General features: G+C 46.9%; 1 protein-coding gene across 1 annotated transcript in view; it reads left to right on the top strand.

Moving 5' to 3' along the window:
• Nucleotides 1-20880, top strand: part of WWC1 (WW and C2 domain containing 1) — a 115653-nt gene that overhangs the window by 77983 nt on the left and 16790 nt on the right. The window contains exons 6-12 of the mRNA XM_029050813.2: nt 1231-1360; nt 1865-2011; nt 3554-3627; nt 8452-8694; nt 12668-12757; nt 13088-13620; nt 16798-16906. Coding sequence (XP_028906646.1) covers nt 1231-1360; nt 1865-2011; nt 3554-3627; nt 8452-8694; nt 12668-12757; nt 13088-13620; nt 16798-16906 — 1326 coding nt within the window. The remainder of the gene's footprint in view (nt 1-1230; nt 1361-1864; nt 2012-3553; nt 3628-8451; nt 8695-12667; nt 12758-13087; nt 13621-16797; nt 16907-20880) is intronic.

Genomic DNA, 20880 nt, shown 5'->3' with positions numbered 1-20880 from the left:
GTAGCACCCCAAGAGGGAACAGACAATTTAGTTCCTTTTCAGCAGCTCAGATCAAAAAATAGAAAATTAATCACCCTGAAGGTAGAAGCTATTGGCGAAAAGGAGGCTTTGGGATGCTCTCTGGTTTTGATTTATGCTTAAGGAAAACTAGAAGTCAATTCTTTATTGGGAACATTTCTCTGAATCCCAAAACAGTCCTTGCTTATCATGTGAGAACGGGACAGCAAGAGTTAATTACTGTCAGACCTGCTGCCACCCTTTTCTGTGACTTTTTTTTTTTTTTAAGATTCATTCACCGCCTCAGAGGGGTGACCTTTTGTGTTTTTCTGCATTCTCTGAGTGTTCCCTTTCAAGAGCCCGTTCTTTGCCTCCAAATTCCATGGATTGGGTTGCTAAGGCCATGTAGAGAAATCAGGTAGAGGCTGCTTAAAAAACAGGCAGCAAAGCAGACAAGCATCCATTGTCCAGCCCTGACTGCGATTCAGAACTATTCAGACCGTTGGCAAAGGATACGGGCGCAGTCCCCACCCCTCAGCCTCCAGTCCCCTCAGACGTGCTTGTACAGTAGCCGAATTCCTCTTCTGATGGTGGCGGGGCTGGGGCGGGGGGGTGGCGGTGGTCAGGGGGTGGTCGGGGGGGGGGGGCAGGGGACTGGCTCATTTGGTAGAGGTTTCCCATCCGACACAGGGTAGCAGACTGAGAGCAGTCGGTTCCACTAAGCATCTTAAGTTGGATTCAGGTCGGAAAGGCCGTGATCAGATTAATTTTTCGGCCTAAACAAAAGAGCAAGAGAGGCACTCTGGCAGCATTGCTGGTCCCAAGTCCTTGCAGGGAGTAGATGGTCTATTTTTAGACAAGAGCGATAAATGAGAGCCTTATAGTACAATCCATGGTCTCCCTGCAGAGACTTAGATAACTGATGAAGGGGATACATCTAGGCCAAACTCTCTTTCTTTTGCCTCCTGTTCATCGCGTTCAAAGGCATTGATGATACTTTGTTTCAGACAGTGAACCTGTGTAGCAGTTATTCCCTTCTCAGATTATTTTTAGCCAAAGACAGCTTGGCCTCCACATGACTCTTTCTGTGGAACAAAGAATCCAAGTATTATAGGTCGGACTCAATTTCTTCACTATTACCATTACTTTGCTGTTGTTTGTTGAGAATTACTGGGAAGCATTTTTTTTGCTGTGCTACTCTTCTGCTCAGTTAACTGTTGTGCCCTCTCCCAGAATTGACATGAAAATGTCTGATGCTCAAGGTGGTTACAAACTGGATGAAGCTCAGGCTGTTTTGAGGGAGACGAAAGCCATCAAAAAGGCCATCACTTGTGGGGAAAAGGAAAAGCAAGATCTCATCAAGGTATGGATATGACCAGATTGAGGGAGCTTATCCTTTATTTCCTGCAAGAAACAATGGCGTAAATGAGGGGAGGGTTGGAAAGATCTACCTGGCTTTATTGGAGAGCTCCTGATCCTCCAGAAGGCAAGTGACTTAAAGATGATCATGCATCCGTAATTTATTTATATTAATGTCTGTCTTCTCCTCTAGACTGTAAGCTCCTTGTGGGCAGGAAATGTGTCTGTTTATTGTTGTACTGTACTCTCCCAAGCACTTAGTACAGTGTCTACATACAGCTAGTGATCAATAAATACAATAAAATGAATATCCCTAATCTGTCATAGCAACAAGTGTAATTAGAGTAATAATAGCAGTCAGTACTAATGCCAGTCAGCAAACAATAATGTTGGTGGCCAGGATTAATACCGGTACAGTTAGCATTGCCCAAAGAAATGGTTTTCATTTCCACTGCTAGAGAGTAGTTACCATTTTGGTGTTCTTCAACTGTGACTTCTCCATCTGCAGAGTCTGGCCATGCTGAAAGATGGCTTCCTCACTGATCCGGGCTCACACTCAGACCTGTGGGCTAGCAATACCTCCTTGGAAAGCACCACGTTTTCTTCGCCCAGGCAGTACCTGGATGTGAGCTCTCAGACCGAGGTTTCTGGAAACGTGAGTAAGAACTACAACTGTACTTCCGGAATTCTCACGGCTAAGCCATTTAAAGTCTTAAGAGGGGGCTACCTTTCAAAAATCTGAACTGTCCTGCCATAAAAAGTACAAAAACGTGTTCTTGCCTAAAGCCCAGCCTGCCCTCCCCAGTGGCCTTACACAGGTAGAAAAATGAATGAATACTTTTTTGGGTACCTATTGAGAGTCAGCTAGAGGAGTATGCACATGGCTATTTCAAGCTCTAGGTGATTCAGTAGAAGGGTGAGTGATCCCTTCCAAAGCCACAGCTCTGGATGTAGGAAGCTCACATAATAGTAATAATAATAGTAATGGTATTTATGCTCCGACTCTGTGCCCAACACTGTATAACATGTTGGGATAAATACAAATTAATCAGATCAGAAATAGTCCCTCCCCCCGTGGGACTCAGAGTGTAAGAAGGAGGGAGAACAGAACTGCAGCATTCAGTTAAAGTTAAAATCTGGCCACTTCTAATGGGGCTTCCAGTGATGTCTGGCCTGATGCTGCAAATTCCTGGGAATTTAATGAGGCTGATGGAGTAGATGGAGGTTGTTGAATTTGGTTCTGCAATTTATTCAAATTATGCTGCAGTTCAGTTCCAGTTTCTCTCTTCCCAGGTGGAAGATCACGTGCCTCACTCGGGTCAGTACAGACACCATCTAATGCACATGCCACACCAGTCGTTTGAAAGCTAAGGTCATTTACAATGAGGAATAAATAAAAATGAGTCGATAGCCCTAATGCTTGGAAAGGGCAGTCGTTTTGGAGTGGGTTTGACTGATGGAAATCAGTTCCAAAGTCCTTTTATTGCCTAGCCAGGAAGACAGACTTGACCAACCTACCTCCCAGCTCCTATGGTTAAACTCTATTCCTGTCTGATTTCTGTAGCCGCGTTTACACTTGTGAAGAGAAGTCATAGCCGTACTTCACCTGGTGAGCTCTGTAGCTTCTTGCCACTCTTTCCAGTTAGCACCGCCTCTCCTGCCACCACCCCAGATCCCTGGGCCCAGCTCTGGGCCAGATGTGTGCTGAAGGTGTAGCTGAAGATGCCTCTTACCTCCTTTCAGTTCCCAGTCCTCTTTCCTGGTGTTTCACACTGACCCACAGAGTTTTCATTTGATTTTTCCTCCCAGAATGGCTTTTGCATTCATTTGCTGTCCTTGCTTCTTCCTCCCAAACTGTGAACCACGCTTTTTTGACACCCAGAGCTGATTTTTCCAGGCTGCGGGCGGGGAGGCGGGGGGATTGTGTGGCTCCTCCATTAACGTCTATTGGATTTGTGGCTAAACCCTGGTCCTGAGCTTTAGCTGTGCCCTGAAGAAGGGAAGTGCTGGGATTAACCATCTTCCCTGGGCTCTACCACTAGGCCATGATTCCAGGTTTGTTCGTTGCACCGGAGGATATCCTCCCTCCACCCACACCCCCCGCACGAGTTGCCCTTTTTGGTGTAGAATGTCCGAGCTGAAGTCTTCACAGGCAAAGATAACCATATAATGTACTGACTTTGTATTTTCTTCCCAGTTCATTACCAGCGGCAACAATCAGTTGGCCGAAAAGGTCAGATTACGCCTGCGATACGAAGAGGCTAAGAGAAGGTAATTGTCTTGCTGGCTGATATTATGGTATAGATGGCCGTGGCCGTTAAGTTGACAGTAGGAAAACAGATACGTTTAAGGAGGAATCCATTAGCGCCACAATTAGGGTTTTAGGGACAAGAGTAGGGTGGTTAATTTCCAGTTGGTGGAAAGCCCCGGCTCATGGGTACTTAGTGAAGAGCCCAGAGAAAACCATGCGACTATGAAGGGTGAGGGCTTTGAGCTATTATAATAGTCACATGGGTCACATGGTCCGGGCCACACACTAAGCACTGGCTTTTGTGGATGAAGATAAACCAGGACTTAGGCATGCCTTGGAAAGGGGGATTGGGTTTATCATCTCTTCAGGAGATCAAGAAATGCATCCCGTACAATTGTGTTTCTCATGGACCCCCGTACATGGCCCCAAAGAAATGTGGGGCCATTTCCAACTCTTCTTGAAGACTCTAGGGATCTCTGCTCTGTTAAACTAACAGAAACTCTTCCCCATTTCCAGTCCCTCCTCATTCCTCAGAAGCCAGCTCAGGAGAGTGGTTCATATCTTGGAACACCCACCAAGACTTTTGGTGTAATGAATACCTACAAGATGTGGTTTAATGCCCATCTTGGAAAGCCCTTTGGACTGAGACATGGCACTAGATCTTTTCCTGTCTGAATAGGGTCACTTCCCATATCAGTGGGGTCCTTTCTACCTGGACCTGGCTTTTGTCCCTCTTGTTAAGCCAGAATTGCAAACAATGCTTGCAGAGTAATGGAGCTGGATTGTAGCTGAGCGGAGTCTGAAATAGCCCAAGGAACTTGTGTAGAAAGCTCCAAAGTGAAACAAAACCCTTGGAAATGTATGCTAGGAATGAGCATATTAACACAGTTCCCCACAGTCCTGGTAAAAAGCCTATATCTTTAAAATTGCACACAGACATTCCTGGAACAGGCACTCATATTGCTGCTACTTCACTGGGATGCAGGACTAAGCTTTGGCAAGGAACCAGAAAGCAGATCAGCTAAGAAGAAGCCCTAAAAATAGTCCTGATTAATTTCTAATAATCATAGAATTTAAATTAATTAACCAGAAGCACGCCTGCTATGGGAATTAGCTCTTGTATAAATGACACCCCTCTCCCCAGCCCAGCCCCAAATGTGTTTCTCTGAAGGACAGCAAACCACAGAGGAATTTACAGCGGCATCAGTGAAATGTATTACGTCTCCCTGAGGCAGGGGGTGGAAAGTATATCTTTAAAGGGGAGGCTGCCCTTCTTGCTTTTTAAAAAACACTTAAGCAGAAGAGATGATCACCCCATCCCCTCTCCCATGCAGATTTTACCTGTGTACAGCAAGTCCCCCACATGCTTTGGAGGTGGGACCAGGGCAGTTAGCGACATTTCTACCAGGACTACCTTCTTCATTCATGGTCATATTTACTGAGCAACTTACTATGTGCTGAACACTGTACTAAGCACTTGGGAGAGTACAATATAACAACAGACACATTCCCTGCCCACAGCGAGCTTACAGTGTAGAAGGGTAGACTGATATTAATATAAATAAATAAATTACAGCTATGTTTTAAGTGCTGTGGGTCTGGGAAGCAGGGATGAATAAAAGGAACAAGTCAGAGCGACACAGAAGGGAATGGGAGAAGAGGAAAGGGGGCTTCCATCAGAAAAGGCCTCTTGGAGGAGATGTTCCTTCAATAAAACTTTGAAGCAGAGAAGAGTACTGTAGGCCCATCTGGGTCATTTAGCGGGGATTCAGAGGTCTGGATAGTCAGAAACCCATGTTTTCTCCCTCATGAGGGTGCCTACCACCCGGGAATGACACAATGTTTTAAGAATTAAGCCCTCATTTTGGGGCGGGGTCTTTTCCTATACCATAGAAAGGCTTCAGAGGGAAGTGCTTGGTTTTCTCCTCCTTTGCAGAAGGGAGACTAGGAAACAGCAGGGTAGTCGTTGGAGGGGTTGGTCATAATAATAAGTAATAATGATTGTGGTGTGAGAAGCAGCGTGGCGTAGTGGAAAGAGCACGGGCTTGGGAGTCAGAGGATGGCGGTTCTAACCCTGACTCCTCCACTTGTCCGCTGTAAGACCTTGAGCAAGTTGCTTAACTTCTCTGTGCTTGTCACCTCATCTGTAAAATGGGGATTAAGATTGTGAACGCCTTATGTGACAACCTGATTACCTTGTATCTAACCCAGAGCTTAGAACAGGGCTCGGCACATAGCGCTTAACAAATACCATAATTATTATTATTATTGTTTTTATTAAGTGCTTACTATGTTCCAAGCACTGGGGTAGATACAGAGTAATCAGGACAGACACAGTCACTGTCCCACATGGAGCTCACAGTCAGTCAATCATATTTACTGTGTTTACTGTGTGAAGAGCACTGTACTAAGCGTTTGGGAGGGTACAGAGTAACAGAGTTGGTAGATGCATTCCCTGCCTACAATGAACTGTAGCCTAGAGGGGAGACAGACAATATGAATAAATTATGGATATGTACAAAAGGGAAGCAGTGTGGCTTAGTGGATGGAGCTCGGAAGCTGGGAATCGAAAGGATCTGAGTTTTAGTCCGGGATCTGCCACTTGTCTGCTGGGTCACCTTGGGCAAGTCACTTCTTTTCTCTGTGTCTCTTACCTCATCTGTACAATGGGGACTAAGACTGTGAGCCCTATGTGGCAGATAGACTGTATTCCAACCTGACTTCCTTGTATCTACCCTAGTGCTTAATAGAATGCCTGGCACATAATAAGTGCTTAACAAATACGATTAAAAAAGTGCTGCGGGGCTGAGGAAGGGGTGAATAATGGGAGCAGATCAAAGCAGTGGAGAAGGGGGTGGGAGAAGAGGTAAGAGCTTAGTTAGGAAAGACCTTTTAGAGGAGACGTCCCTTCAGTAGAGAAGCAGCGTGGCGCAGTGGTAAGAGCACGGGCTTTGGAGTCAGGGCTCATGAGTTCGAATCCCAGCTCTGCCACTTGTCAGCTGTGTGACTGTGGGCAACTCACTTAACTTCTCTGTGCCTCAGTTCCCTCATCTGTAAAATGGGGATTAAGACTGTGAGCCCCACGTGGGACAACCTGATTCCCCTGTGTCTCCCCCAGCGCTTAGAACAGTGCTCTGCACATAGTAAGCGCTTAACAAATACCAACATTATTATTATTATTATTCTTCAGTAAGGCTTTGAAGGCGGGCAGAGTAACTGTCTGTCTGATAGAGAGAGGGAAGATGTTCCAGGTCAGAGGCAGGACGTGGGCGAGAGATTGGAGGTGAGGTAGACAAGATTGAGGTACAGTGGGTAGGTACAGTCCAAGAGGGAGAACAGGTGATGAATTCCCATTTTATAGATGAGGAAGCTGAGGCCCAGGGAAGCCATGTAACTTACCCAAGATCTCTCAGAAGTGACTCCTTCCCGCATCCTCAGTACCTGCCTGCAGGAAAGTACCTGTAGCCCCTGCACACATTTAACCCTGTGAAAACCAAACACTCAGAGACTAGACTAATAGTAATAGCATTTATTGAGCACTTGGTGGGTACCATGTACTTTCTTCTGCACCTGGAAAGTGCAAAGCAGAAGTGAGAAATTTCCTGCCCATAGTGAGTTTACACTCTATTTGAGGAGACATGCAGAAATATTTACAGAGTAATCAAAATACATAACTGAACAGGTAATTGAATGAATACGTATCCATAAGTGCAAAGGATAGGTAAAAATAAGTATACTATGAGTCCTATGTGGCTGGTAGACTATGTGTTATATATGACATGGGATAGAGAAGCAGCGTGGCTCAGTGGAAAGAGCACAGTCTTGGGAGTCAGAGGTCATGAGTTCGAATCCCAGCTCTGCCACTTGTCAGCTGTGTGACTGTGGGCAAGTCACTTAACTTCTCCGTGCCTCAGTTACCTCATCTGTAAAATGGGGATTAACTGTGAGCCTCACGTGGGACAACCTGATAACCCCGTATCTCCCCCAGCGCTTAGAACAGTGCTTGGCACATAGTAAGCGCTTAACAAATACCAACATTATTATTATTATTATGCTGGGAATAATTGGGAAAGGCTTGTTGGAGAAGGTGGTATGAAGGAGGGAGATTTGAATATGGGGAGGGCTATGGTCTGATTTAGGGAGGGAGGCAATTCCAAGCTGGGGGAGCATTTTGAGCAAGGAGTCAGAGATGGGAAAAGCAAGAGTGGGCTTGGGAGGAATGGAGGGAGCAAGCTGTGGAATAGTGGGTGGAGAGAGCAGATATATAAAGTGGGTTGGATCGGTGAAAAACAGTGAAACCTGTTGTGAGGACTTGTTGCTTGATGCAGAGGGACATGAAAAGCCATTGGATAAATGTGTGTCAAGCCACAGTTCGAGAAAGTGATCCATGCAACAGCCTATAATATGTTTTAGAGCAGAGAGACCAGCAGGGAAGCTGATATAGTAGTCTAATTGTGATGAAACGAGACTGTGTTCCAGGGTGGCGCTGTTTGAGTGGAAAGGAAAGGGCGGATCCAAGAGATGTTGTGTAGGAAGAGATTAGAGAACTTCTTTGAGGCCCTGAGGGAATGTGTTCCAAACACTGGGTTAAACCCTTACCCTGGAGAGAAGGAATTGATTTTGAGTATTTGAATTGTTCTAGTGTGAATTGGGCCTTAAAAGTAGAAACAGTTCTGGTTTTCCCGGATATTTCCGATCCTCCTCCTGCTCCTCATGCCCCTGCCCCGCTACCGTTGTCTGTTCTGGCCTCTGATCTCCTTTATTTTTAGGGAGCTGTTGTCGTTTGAACCATCTAAAACTCTACTGGGCATGATATTTGTGTCACCCTCCCTCTCTGCCTATAGGATAGCCAACCTAAAGATCCAGCTGGCCAAATTGGACAGTGAGGCCTGGCCCGGCGTGCTGGACTCAGAGCGGGACCGACTGATCCTCATCAACGAGAAGGAGGAGCTCCTGAAGGAGATGCGGTTCATCAGCCCCCGAAAGTGGACCCAGAGCGAGGTGGAGAGGCTGGAACTGGTGAGGAAGCGCCTGGAGGAAGACCTGCAAGTGGCAAGAGACACGCAGAGCAAAGCACTCACCGAGCGGTATGGCTGGGGATTTGGGGGGCGGGGGGTCCGAGGCACCCGGAAGTTCCAAGCTCGTTTTCTCACCGACTTCATTTTCTTATTGGTGCTCCCTCAAGAAGCATTTCTCGGATAGATTAAGTTGTGGGTCAGTCATTAAGGCTTATTGTGGTAGGGGCCCATATTAAAAAATGGCCTCGGGGCTTAACAACTAGTAAGAGAGAGAAAGTGGACATACAGTTTCTAGATAAATTTAATCAATACAGGAGGTAAGTTACAATAATTACAAATGAATAAATTTGGAATGGGCTGCTACAAGATGGGCAGTGGGTGGGGGAAAGCTTGAAGCCTCCTGAGTGGGCGTAAGTCTTGAGTTGTCATGTCAAGGAGGGGTTACTATGGACAAGACAAGGCAGTTGCCCCAGGCATGAGGGACGGCTTGGGCAAAATCTCACTGACCGATGTGGGAGGCCTGAGCATGACGAGAAGGACTGAAGTGTAACTGACTCCTGATCCGTCACAACCGTGAAGGATGAATGAAATCTGCAGCTAATCCCCTAAACCTATTTCAATCAATCTTTCTATTCATGAAATTTATTGAGTACTTAGCGTGTGCAGAGTACTGTTCTAAACACTTGGGAAAGTATGATACAAAGAGTAAGAACAGAGAATCCGTGCCCACAGTTAGCTTGCAGACTAGCGGGGGAGGCAGACATTGAAATGAATTTCAGATAGATATATACATAAAGTGACGTGGGGCTGGGGGAAGGGTGAATATCAAAGTGCTGAAGGAGAATGAGCTACTTCTCTAGCCCTCCCTCTCTCCTCAAGCCTTTGACCAGAACTGCTCCTGGAAAGTGAGAGAGGGCAACTCTTTCTTCCCCCAAAGGTGTTTGTTAAGAACATACTATGTGCCAGATACTGTACTAAGTGCTGGGCTAGATTCAAGCTAAGCAGGTTGGACATATCCATGTCCCACTGAGGGCTCACAGTCTTAATCCCCATTTTCCAGATGAGATGACTGAGGCATGGAGAAGTTAAGTGACTTGCCCAAGGTCACAAAGCAGATAAGTGGCAGAGGCAGGATTAGAACCCAGGTCTTTCTAACTCCCAGGCCTATGCTCTAGCCACTAGGTCTGGGCCAGGCAAGAGTAGCAGCACGGCCTAGTGGAAAGAGCATGGGCCTGGGAGTCCCACCTCTGCCAAGTGCTTGCTGTGTGACCATGGGCAAGTCACTGAACTTCTTTGTGCCTTATTTCTTCTGTTCTTTCTCCTACTGATGCTGAGGCACCCATGCGGGACAGAGATTGTGTCCAATTGAATTCATTTGTATCTACCCTACCACTTAGTACAGTGCTTGACATTTAGGTGCATACCAAATGCCCTTAAAAATGTGAATATTAACTGGAGGAGGGTACATCAGTGCCTGGGGACTCGGATGGCTGGATCCTTGGGCGAAAGCAGTAGCAGGCAGTAAAGGAATTCGGCACTGTGTGTGGGCTGGGAGCTGTGTACTGATGTCATGTGCCTAAAGACAGGCTCTTGTAGGTGGAAGCTTTGGAGGCAGCCACCGTGTCATTACTCATAGAAGCAGTCTCCCGGCTGGGAGAGCAAAGAGAACACGCTGTCTCCATTTGTGTTTTTGTGCTTTTTTTATCTTTTGCCTTCAACTAATGGCCTGCCTCCTACACAAGAGGTCGGGCCCAAAATGCCACCTCCCAAGACCCGGGGAAGAAGAATTGTAGTGTGAACAACTGAAGAAAGGGCAAGCGGAAGGTAATCTGTAGATCTCCCAGAATCCCACATGGCTGACTTCACCAGGGCCTTCTGGGCAGATCTGCTCCATCCAGATAGGAAGGAGAGGCAGGCAAAAGGATAAAAGCTCTTTCCTCCACCTGATCCTGGGGCTGGCTATGATCTGATGCTGGGCCTGGCCCTAGCATGCATTTGTGCTTGTGCGCACGTTCACAAACACACACATACACAGTCACGACCTCCTTGTTTCAGCACGTCAGTAGAGGCGGTTTTATTGTTTAGTTTGTAATTGGGCTCCCACAGTGTGACAAGCACAAAGAGAACACACATTGTTCAAGGCTATTGGATGAGGGGGCTGTTGTGCTAAGGTCAAAGATCACCCCTTCCGCATCGCTCTCTTGTTAATGCTTAGCATGTTGTGAGTGGCATACATGAACTACAGGAGAGACTTCTTAAAACACAGATGCTAAGGGTTTGACTCCATCTCTGTCTCACTGAGTTTTCTTCTGACAACCTGGATTTGAGTTATTCCATTGCTATCTGTCTCGTGGCTATAAGAAGAGCTTGAGCAAGACTGTTCTTAAATAGGGCACTTTCTAATTCCCAGTTCCTGGCCTATGAAAGATATTACAGATGGAATGTCACTTGTGGAAAACAGGAGTTTCGTAAATGACCACTATTGATATTAAAGGAATACATTCATCAGTGTCCATATGTCTTGCCTGCTGCCAAGCCCTGGAAGTCCTGAGCATCTTTTCTTCCAGAATTTGGACCTGCTTCCTCCCTCTGATCAGAGAGATACTGAGTTGGACCGATGGTAATCACTACCTCTGTGCCAGAGGGGCTTTTCCTGTGGCAGCTTCTCTAATCCTGGTGATTTGGTTTTTTCTTCGGTTGCACTGGAACAAAAGGCAACCAGATTCTTCCCTTTAGAAACTGCCACATACCTGAGAGCAGGTTAACAGTTTTTTGATGTAAAGCAGCATACCTTTCTGACATGGGCAGGTTTGGGGAGGACTGTGGCTTTCTTGGTATCAAGAAGCATATCTACTGATTTTAAAAAAAAAAAAAATGGCATTTGTTAAGCGCTTACTATGTGCCAGGCACTGTACTAAGTGCTGGGGTAGATACAAGCTAATCAGGTTGGACGCAGTCCCTGTCCCACATGGAGTTCACAGTCTTACTTCCCATTTTATAGATGAGGTAATTGAGGCAAAGAGAAGTGAAGTGACTTGCCCAAGGTCACACAGCAAACCAGTGGTGGAGCCAGAATTGGAAGCCAGGTCCTTTTGACACCCAGGCCCGTGCTCTTATCCATTAGGCCACACCGCTTTTCGCCACTAGACGGGCTCCCACATGAAGTGGACAGCATGTTTTGTCTCCCAAATCTGAAACGTGGCATATTCATAGGGGGAAGGGGAAGTCAAAAGCACAAAAAGCTGCAGCCTCACGTAAACATATGATGAGAGGATTTAGTCTATAGCATTGCTAATTATTGTGTTTTTGGCTGAACACATGCAGAGGCAGCTTTGTGGGTCCACTCGTTGGATGAGACCCGGCAGAGAAAGTCACACCCTTTTAGGAAGATTACAGTATGTAGGCTGGATTACAGAGTTCTGGTTTCCAACTGGACCTTCTTGAGCTTGCAGGGAGCATTCACTGAGACAGTTAAAAATTATCTAGATCCCAGGAAAGAAACAGACTGTTGAAAAAGATGAATTGACAGGCATTTTGACTGTCTCTGCAGATTTAGGGAGGGACATTTCATTTCAGACATCAGCTTCATAGAAACAGAAATTACCAGGGGATTCCCTCTGTTCAAAACATGGTGGGGGTAAGAAACAGCGTGGCCTAGTGGAAAGGGCACAGGTTTGGGAGTCAGAGGTCGTGGGTTCTAGTCCCGACTCTGCCACTTGTCTGCTGTGTGACTTTGGGCAAGTCACTTAACTTCTCTGTGCCTCAGTTACCTCATCTGTAAAATGGGGATTAAGACTGAGCCCCATGTGGGACAAACTGATTACCTTGTATCTTCTCCAGCGCATAGAACAGTATTTGGCACGTAGTAATCACTCAACAAATGCCATTATTACTATTATTATTACCTTTGTATCTCTCTGCTCTCAAAAGATATTTAATTCACATTGACTTATGCTGAATCCCTACCCTTCCAGTGGATTTTCTACTTTGTGGGAAGAATTTCATTTGTTTTCATCTGAGACCTCCAATTTTCCTCCCATAGACTGAAGCTAAATAGTAAGAGAAACCAATTGGTACGAGAACTAGAGGAAACAACCCGGCTTGTTGCATCACTACACACCCAGCTGAAAAGGTGAGTGGGCCCCCTCTCACTGTGTACCTCCTGGAAGATTTGCTACACTTGTATATTCCAGGTCCTTTCCTATATTTGATCCCATTTGTCCTCCAAACAGCCCTGTGGAATGGTGGCTGAAATTTCTATTTTCCCAGTCATACTGAATCTCCGCCAAGTTAAGTAGCTTACCCAAGGTCCTCTTGGCTTATTAAGAGTTTCCTCCACCTTTGAACTCACCATTTAGTTGCCGTTCAGAGATCCAATGGAGAGGTGGGAGAAGACTGCCAACTGGCCTATGCTCTGGCGTGGTGTGTAATGACTCTCTTCCCTTCTCCATTTTCTCTGCAGCCTCTCCAGCAGCACACAGTCCCTGTCCTCAGGAAGCAGCCCTGGCTCCCTCGCCTCCAGCAGGGGATCTCTGGCCGCATCCAGCCAGGACTCCTCCACCTCGGCCAGCTTCACTGACCTGTACTATGACCCCTTTGACCAGTTGGACTCTGAACTCCAGAATAAAGTGGACTTGCTGCTCCTGGAGGGAGCCACTGGCTTCCGGCCTTCAGGTTACATCACCACAATCCATGAGAACGAGGTGGCCAAGACCCAGAAGACTGATCCAGTTAGCCGCCTGCAGGCCCTGCGCTCTCTCTCTGGCACCCCCAAGTCCATGACCTCCCTCTCCCCACGCTCCTCTCTCTCCTCCCCTTCTCCACCCTGTTCTCCTCTGGTCGTCGACTCGCTCTTGCCTGGAGACGCCTTCCTGACCCCCTTGGATTTTGAAGACCCTGAGCTGAGTGTGAATCTCTCTGAGCTCAGGCTCGGCCCCGGGAACGACGGGCTCCGGTTGGAGGAAGGCAGAACGGATGATAAACAGTTGGGCCAAGGTAAGGCTTTTCTCACCGGTTTTCACACCTAGATAATGCCAACCAGTGAAGGGGGTTAGGGGCAGAATCACATTTGAAGCAGAAGGGGTCGGTTGGTGATCTCAAAACCAGATGACATCCTAGCCCAAATGCCTTTGCCCTTTTAGAGAGTCTCACAACTCCACATCTTCCTCGCATCCCTCTAGATAACTGCCTGACTCATTCCTGAATATAGAAGAAAGGCCTTGGACCTGAAGAGGACATTGTCTCCAACCAGTGCAAGTTGCACATCAGCAGGCTCTTGTCTGCTTTGGGAGCCCCTTTCTGGTGTCCCCTATTTAGCCAAAATTTGAGTAGTAGGAAGGAGGCTTCTATCAGTGAATCGAACCCAATACCATGATTTCTAAAGTGGAACATTTGGAGCTTGACCATTAATGGGACTGCAGAAGTTGGTACTTGAACATGTAAAGCCAACTTTACCTTTTAAAAATTGGTCATGGCAGCACTCTGCTTATGCCCTCTGACTAGTTAGAGTTCTCTTGGTGTCCTGCCTCATAGTTATTCAACAAAGGATGCTATTTGTCTCTCTCTTCACCCCTGACGGGTACTTTCTACAAATTTTCTGTCACAAGCCCTGAGGAAACCTAACACTCCCCCAAATCCCCATCTTGCACCCTTCAGGCTTCAAGCCACAGAAAAAAGACCTGGTGGACCAGAGAAGCGCCTTGGAGTGCAGCTGCCTTTAAGGAACCTAAACTGTTAAGTGCTAGTCACTACACAGTCAAAGAAATCTCATGGCTTAAGTAAAAAAAGGACCAAGCAGAGCTGGTATTACCAGGGGGTGTGAGAGGCAAGTGCCCTACCAGTAAATAGATGTTCTATACTGATGGTGTCTGGGCCCGTGAAGGGAGGTCAGGGGTTGGTATATTTGAGATTGGGAGCAAAGAAGAGCTGAGCTGGAGCTGGTATCTGGGTGAATGATGCTCATGAGTCTCAGAGAGGGGTCTTGTATGCCCTGAGAATGATAGGATCTGAAAACTGCTCATACAAAATGTGTGCTCAGTGGATAGGGTAGGATGGGTTGTGTTCTTAGAGCAAAGCAGACAGGGGAGTGAATGGAAGACTCAGGTGGTTGCCTGCAAGGTTAGGAGTTGGCCTGGGGTGGGGGGTGGGAAATAAGAAGAGACGAGCTTTGGAAAAAGCAATTAATTGGAATTTGGAGGCTTCGCCCTGTGATTCCAGATGATTCCTTTAAAGGGCAAGACCTTGTTCCTGCTGCTGGCCAAAGTTGGAGACAGGCTGATGGGGATGGAGCTGGCGAGTAAATGGATCAGTGGTGTTACTGAGTGTTTACTGTGTGCAGAGCACTATACTAAGTGCTTAGGAGGGTATAATAGAATGGTTGGTAGACAAGATCCCTGGCCACAAGGAGCTTACAACCTAAAGGGGGTGAGAAGCATTAGAATAAATTATGGGTATGCACATAATTGCTGTGGGGCTAGGGCGAAGTAATAGGGAGTAGGGGAAGTTAGGACTTAATGAGAACTTAGTTGGAAAAGGCTTATTGGAGGAAATGTGATTTTAATAAGGCTTTGTAGGTGGGGAAAATGGTGGTTTGTCAACTATGAAGGAGGAGAGAGTTCCAGGTCAGAGGGATGTTGTGGGCAAATGTTTGGTGGGAAGATAGGTAAGGTGCAAGTATAGTAAGTAGGTTGACGATAGAGGAACGAAGTCAGCGAACAGAGTTGTAGAAGGAAATCAGCAACTTAAGATAGGAGTGGGCAAGGTGATTGAGTGCTTTAAAGGCAATGGTAAGGAATTTGATGTGGAGCTGAATGGGCAGCACATGGAGGTTCTTGAGAAGTGGGGAAACATAGAAAAATGATCCGGGCAGCAGAGCGAAATATGAACTAGAGTGGGAAGAGACAGAAGGCAGGGAGGTCAACAAGGAAACTGATGCAGTACTTAAGGTAGGATAAGATAAGTGCTTGGATTAATGTGCTAGCATCTTGGATGGGGAGGACAGGGTGGACTGTAGCGATGTTGTGAAAATTGGACTGACAAGATGTGGTGACAGATTGAATGTGTGGGTTGAATGACCGATGAGTTAAGGACAATCCTAGGTTACAGGCTTGTGAGACGGGAAGGATGGTGCTGTCTGCAGTAATGGGAAAGTCAGGGAAAGGACAGGGTTTGGGTGGGAAGATGAGGATTTCTATTGTGGGCATGTTAAGGCTGAGGTGCCAGCAAGACATCCCAGTAGAGGTGTCTTGAAAACAGGAGGAAATGTGAGACTGCAGAGAAGGAGAGCGATCAGGGCTGGGGATGTAGATTTGGCAATCAACCAGTGAACCGTTTCTGCTATTTTAGTTCTTTGGGGAAGTTGGTAGCTCATCCTCTGAGCAGGGTCTATGTCATGATTATCCACTGATCTCAGATTGGCCCAGATGGAGATCAAGGATTCAGTTCAATACAAAAATGAGAAATGTGGTCAGGTAGGAACTGTGGGCCCAGGTTGCCATGGCTGGCAAGCTGGGTGAGAGTGTGGGCAGCTTCATCAAGGACTCTTGACCCTGAGGCAGAAACCACTCTGTCCCCAGGCAAAGAATTTGCTGTCTCTTATTGTTCTGTGCCCTTGCAGGTAATTACCAAAACTTACTGGCCCTCCCCCGCCCATCCCCAGGGAGCACTAGAAGTGTAAATAAACCTTCTCAACTCATTGATATACACTGTCATCAGAGTGAGTCACCATCCGGCCGATTATAGGCTTGGCCACCAGTCAGCATGCATTAGATTTCTGTGAACCACTGGGCACAGGTCAGAGACCTTGGAAACTACTTTTAAATGGCCTTTTGGCCAGGAGCCTCAAGGAACAGCAAAGGAGTGAAGCAGAGCCTGGAATTCAGCAGCCAGGAAGATGCCACTGCAGGAGAATCATCTTTGTCTATGGTATCGCCTCTGCTACATTGTCAACAGATGCTTTTAAGAGCACATGTGAAATTGAGAATATGCAATAGCCAGGAAATTCTTTGGGGGAGTGCTGCAGGAGAACTGCAAAGGTTGGTGATGTGTGCGATTCCTGGACATATGTTGCCTCAGGGCAGAAGACGGGAGATGGTTCGTTGGATGGTGTAGAAACATTCCTGGCTTTGCAGATGTCAGTGTGATGACATGTCTCATTCTCCCACTCTGTATCAGGTGTGACCGTTGCTGGGGGAACCTCCCTGAAGGTGGCCTGTGTATCCGCTGCGGTGTCAGACGAATCGGTGGCTGGCGACAGTGGAGTGTACGAGGCAACTGGACAGAGGTAATTTTTGGTCTCTTAGCTGCTCCCTCTGAGCCCCATTTATGTGTATTTCAGACTGACTCTCAGTGCTCCTGGGGCCCCGAATGTGACCTGCCTTACCATTTTCCAAGTCTTCCTGGCCTAGATTTCCCAAGGGAAAAATGTAGCAATTCAAACCTTTCCCAACTTCCACCTACTGAACATGACTCTTGAACAGGGAAGCAGCATGGCTTAGTGGAAGGGCCAGGGGGGCCTGGAAGTCAGAGGGACCTGAATTTTAATTCCAGTTTTGCCACTTGCCTGCAGTGACACCTTGGTCAAATCACATAATTTAGTGCATCAGTTTCCTCATGAGGTTTAAATACTTTTTTTCCCCACCTCCTTATACTGTGAATCCATTATGGGATAGGGACTGTGTCCTACCCGATTTTCTTGTATCTCCTCCAGCACGTAGTACAGTACTTGGCATGTAGTGAGTGCTTAAAATATTATCATTATTATTATTATCTGTCTCCTGTTGCTTGGCCCCCTAGAGTAACTTCCCAGAGAGACTGTTAACATAGTAAAACCTTCCATGATAGATTGGTAACACAGAGAAGCAGTGGCCTAGTGGAAAGAGCACAAGGCTGGAAGTCAGAAGACTTGGGTTCTAATCCTGTCTCTGCCAGTTGCTTGCTGTGTGACCTTGGGCAAGTATCTTAACTTCTCCATGCCTGTTGTCTCATCTGGAAAATGGAGATTAAATCCTCTGTCCAGTTTAGACTGTGAGCCCCTTGTGGGTCAGGGGTTGTGCCCAAACTGATAAACTTGTATCCACCCCAGCTCTTAGAACAGCTCCTGGCACAGAGTAAGCGCTTAACAAATTCTGTGTTTAAAACAAACAAAAAAAAGCCTCTTTGTGATCAAACTGAATGGACCAGTGTGAAAGGAGTTCTTTGTACACTCATTTCTGCCTGATGTGGGTGTAGACTGCATTTTGGCTAGAACGCTTCTAGGGAATTTGGGAACGTTCTTCCAAGGACACAAGCAAATTTATATACAGTGCACCTTTTGGTGGAGGAAGTGGCTTGGGTATAAGTGGGCAGCTTTGGACACGCTGAATACTTCAGCACAAGTTTTGTGTAACACAGAGATTTGCAAGAACGTAACCACATTCAGGATAAGTGGGTGTAAGTAGGTCAGGAAGCAGCATGGTGTAGTAGATAGAACACGACCTGGGAGTCAGAAGGTCAGGAGTTCTAATCCCAGCTCCACCTCTGTGACTTTGTGACTTTGGGCAAGTCACTTCTCTGTGCCTCAGTTCCCACATCTGTAAAATGGGAATCGAGACTGGGAGCCCCTCGGACAGGGACTGTGTCCAACCCAATTTGTTTGTACAGTGCCTGGCACATAGTAAGCTCTTTACAAATTCCACAATAATAGTAATAATGGCAATAGGTCTCTCAAAGATACTTTAAGTCCATTCATTCATTCAGTAGTATTTATTGAGTGTTTACTCTGTGCAGAGCACTGTAGTAAGCGCTTCAATGTACAATTCGGCAACAGAGACAATCCCTGCTCAATGATGGGCTCATGAGTGATCCCATGTGTGACAGCTCCCTTAACTGATGCAAAGATAACAGTAGAGGTGGGGTCGGTCCCTGTAGTCCCTCGACAAGGAATGACAGGCGCTGGATCTTCCTCCTTCAAGCATCTGCCTTGCTCCCCTAAAGTTTGTTATGCTTAATTGCTGGGGGAATGTGGAAGCTGACAGTATTGACCAACATGGTGCTGAAGACCAAACCCCCACCCCACTTGTTTAGGTACTAGGGACTCCCAGATCCCTGTGGTGGCTTGCAGGGAACCTGCCAGCGCCTGGGCTTGGGTCATCTCAGCGTATCTCAGACATGCTCCAGGGCCCAGGTGTCACTGCAAATTCTGTGCCAGGCCTAGCTTTGGTCTCAGTTTGGGAGCAGTTTTGGTTTCTTTCATGGCCTAGTTCATCCAGACTTCTTCAGGGCCCTCCTGAGCCTCTCGAAACTCCAGTGAGGAGAACTCATTCACTATCCTGACTTCAACTACCATCCTTACTCAGATGATTCCCAAATGTACCACCCAACCCCGAATTTCCTCCTGCCTTCAGGATATCTCCACTAGGCTATCCTACGGCACCTCAAACGTAACATGTCCAAAACAAAACTCCTCATCTTCCCACCCAAACTATCTCCCCACACTGACTTTCCTGTCACTGTATACAGCACCACCATTCTCCCCATCTCACTAGCCCGTAATCTTAGTATTATCTTAGATTCAACTCTCTCACTCAACCCGCATGTCACCAAATCCTGTCTACGTTCACAAAAGCTCTAGAATCTGCCCATTCCTCTCCATCCAAACTGGTACTGATCCAAGCACTTACTGTGTCCCACCTCAACTACTGATAATGCTGTTGATCTCCTTGCTAACCTCCCTGCCTCTTCTCTTTCTTCTTTCCAGTCCATACTTCATTCTGCTGCCCGGATCATTTTTCTAAAAAAAAATATTGAGTCCGTATTTCCCCACTCTTTGAAAACCTCCAATGGTTGCCCATCCATCTTGGCATCAAATAGAAATTCCTCACCATCAGTTTTAAGGAACTCACCCAGCTCTTCCTCTCCTACCTCACCTCCTTGATCTCCTTCTACAACCCAGTCTGCACACTTTTCTCCTCATACACCAGCCTACTCACTCAATCTTCATCTCCTCCGTCTTGCCGCCGTCCCTTCTCCCACATCCTCCCTCTGGCCTGGAACTCCCCCTTCACCTCAGAAAGACCACTACTCTACCAGTCTTCAAAGCCCAACTCAAATTTTATCCTTCCAGCAGGTCTTCCCTGACTAAATCCTAACTTCCTCTATTCACCCTCCCTTCTATGTCTCATATTCACACAACTTTGTACCTGTTAAGCACTTTGATGTCTACCCCATTGCCACCTCCACAGCACTCATGTACATATCCTTATGCTCTGCCATTCCCCCTATGTGTCATTTATTTTAATGCCTGTCTTCCCCGCTTTCCCGCTTTGTAAACTCCTTGTGACCAGCTATCATGTGTACCAGTTCCATTGTAGTAATATTAATAACAACTGTGGTATTTAAGTGCTTACTAGGTGCCAGGCACTGTATTAAATAATGTTGGTATTTGTTAAGCGCTTACTATGTGCAGAGCACTGTTCTAAGCGCTGGGGTAAACACAGGGGAATCGGGTTGTCCCACGTGGGGCTCACAGTCTTAATTCCCATTTTACAGATGAGGGAACTGAGGCACAGAGAAGTGAAGTGACTTGCCCACAGTCACACAGCTGACAAGTGGCAGAGCTGGGATTCGAACTCATGAGCCCTGACTCCAAAGCCCATGCTCTTTCCACTGCGCCACGCTGCTTCTCGTATGGGGTAGATGGAGGATAATGTTTAGTGCTTGATAGAGGGTATGGACCCAATAAGTGCTTAGTAGATAGCATTGATTGGAATTCCCTTCATTGCCCCAAGTTCCTCACCAGCGGGTGGAGGAGATCCTGACTGACCTAAGAGGCAGTGTGGCTCAGTGGAAAGAGCACGGGCTTTGGAGTCAGGGCTCATGAGTTCGAATCCCAGCTCTGCCACTTGTCGACTGTGTGACTGTGGGCAAGTCACTTAACTTCTCTGGGCCTCAGTTCCCTCATCTGTAAAATGGGGATTAAGACTGTGAGCCCCACGTGGGACAACCTGATTCCCCTATGTCTACCCCAGCGCTTAGAACAGTGCTCGGCACATAGTAAGCGCTTAACAAATACCAACATTATTATTATTAAGAGGCGAGCCCAGCCCAGTTTGACCCCTTCCTGGATGCCCATGTCTTAGAGTGGTAGCCCACCAGGCCTTTATCAGGCTGTCATGAGCCACCACCAAGATACTGCAGCCCACCATATGGTCTGGAAATGCCAATGGATTGTTTCAACTTACCGGGGATTTAGGCCAGCCAGGTAGCTTGATGAAATGC

The sequence above is a fragment of the Ornithorhynchus anatinus genome, chromosome X1 (assembly GCF_004115215.2).
Source record: "Ornithorhynchus anatinus isolate Pmale09 chromosome X1, mOrnAna1.pri.v4, whole genome shotgun sequence".
NCBI lineage: Eukaryota > Metazoa > Chordata > Mammalia > Monotremata > Ornithorhynchidae > Ornithorhynchus > Ornithorhynchus anatinus.
The sequence above is the reverse complement of the archived record's forward strand: the minus strand, read 5'-3'. Positions and strand labels throughout refer to the sequence as shown.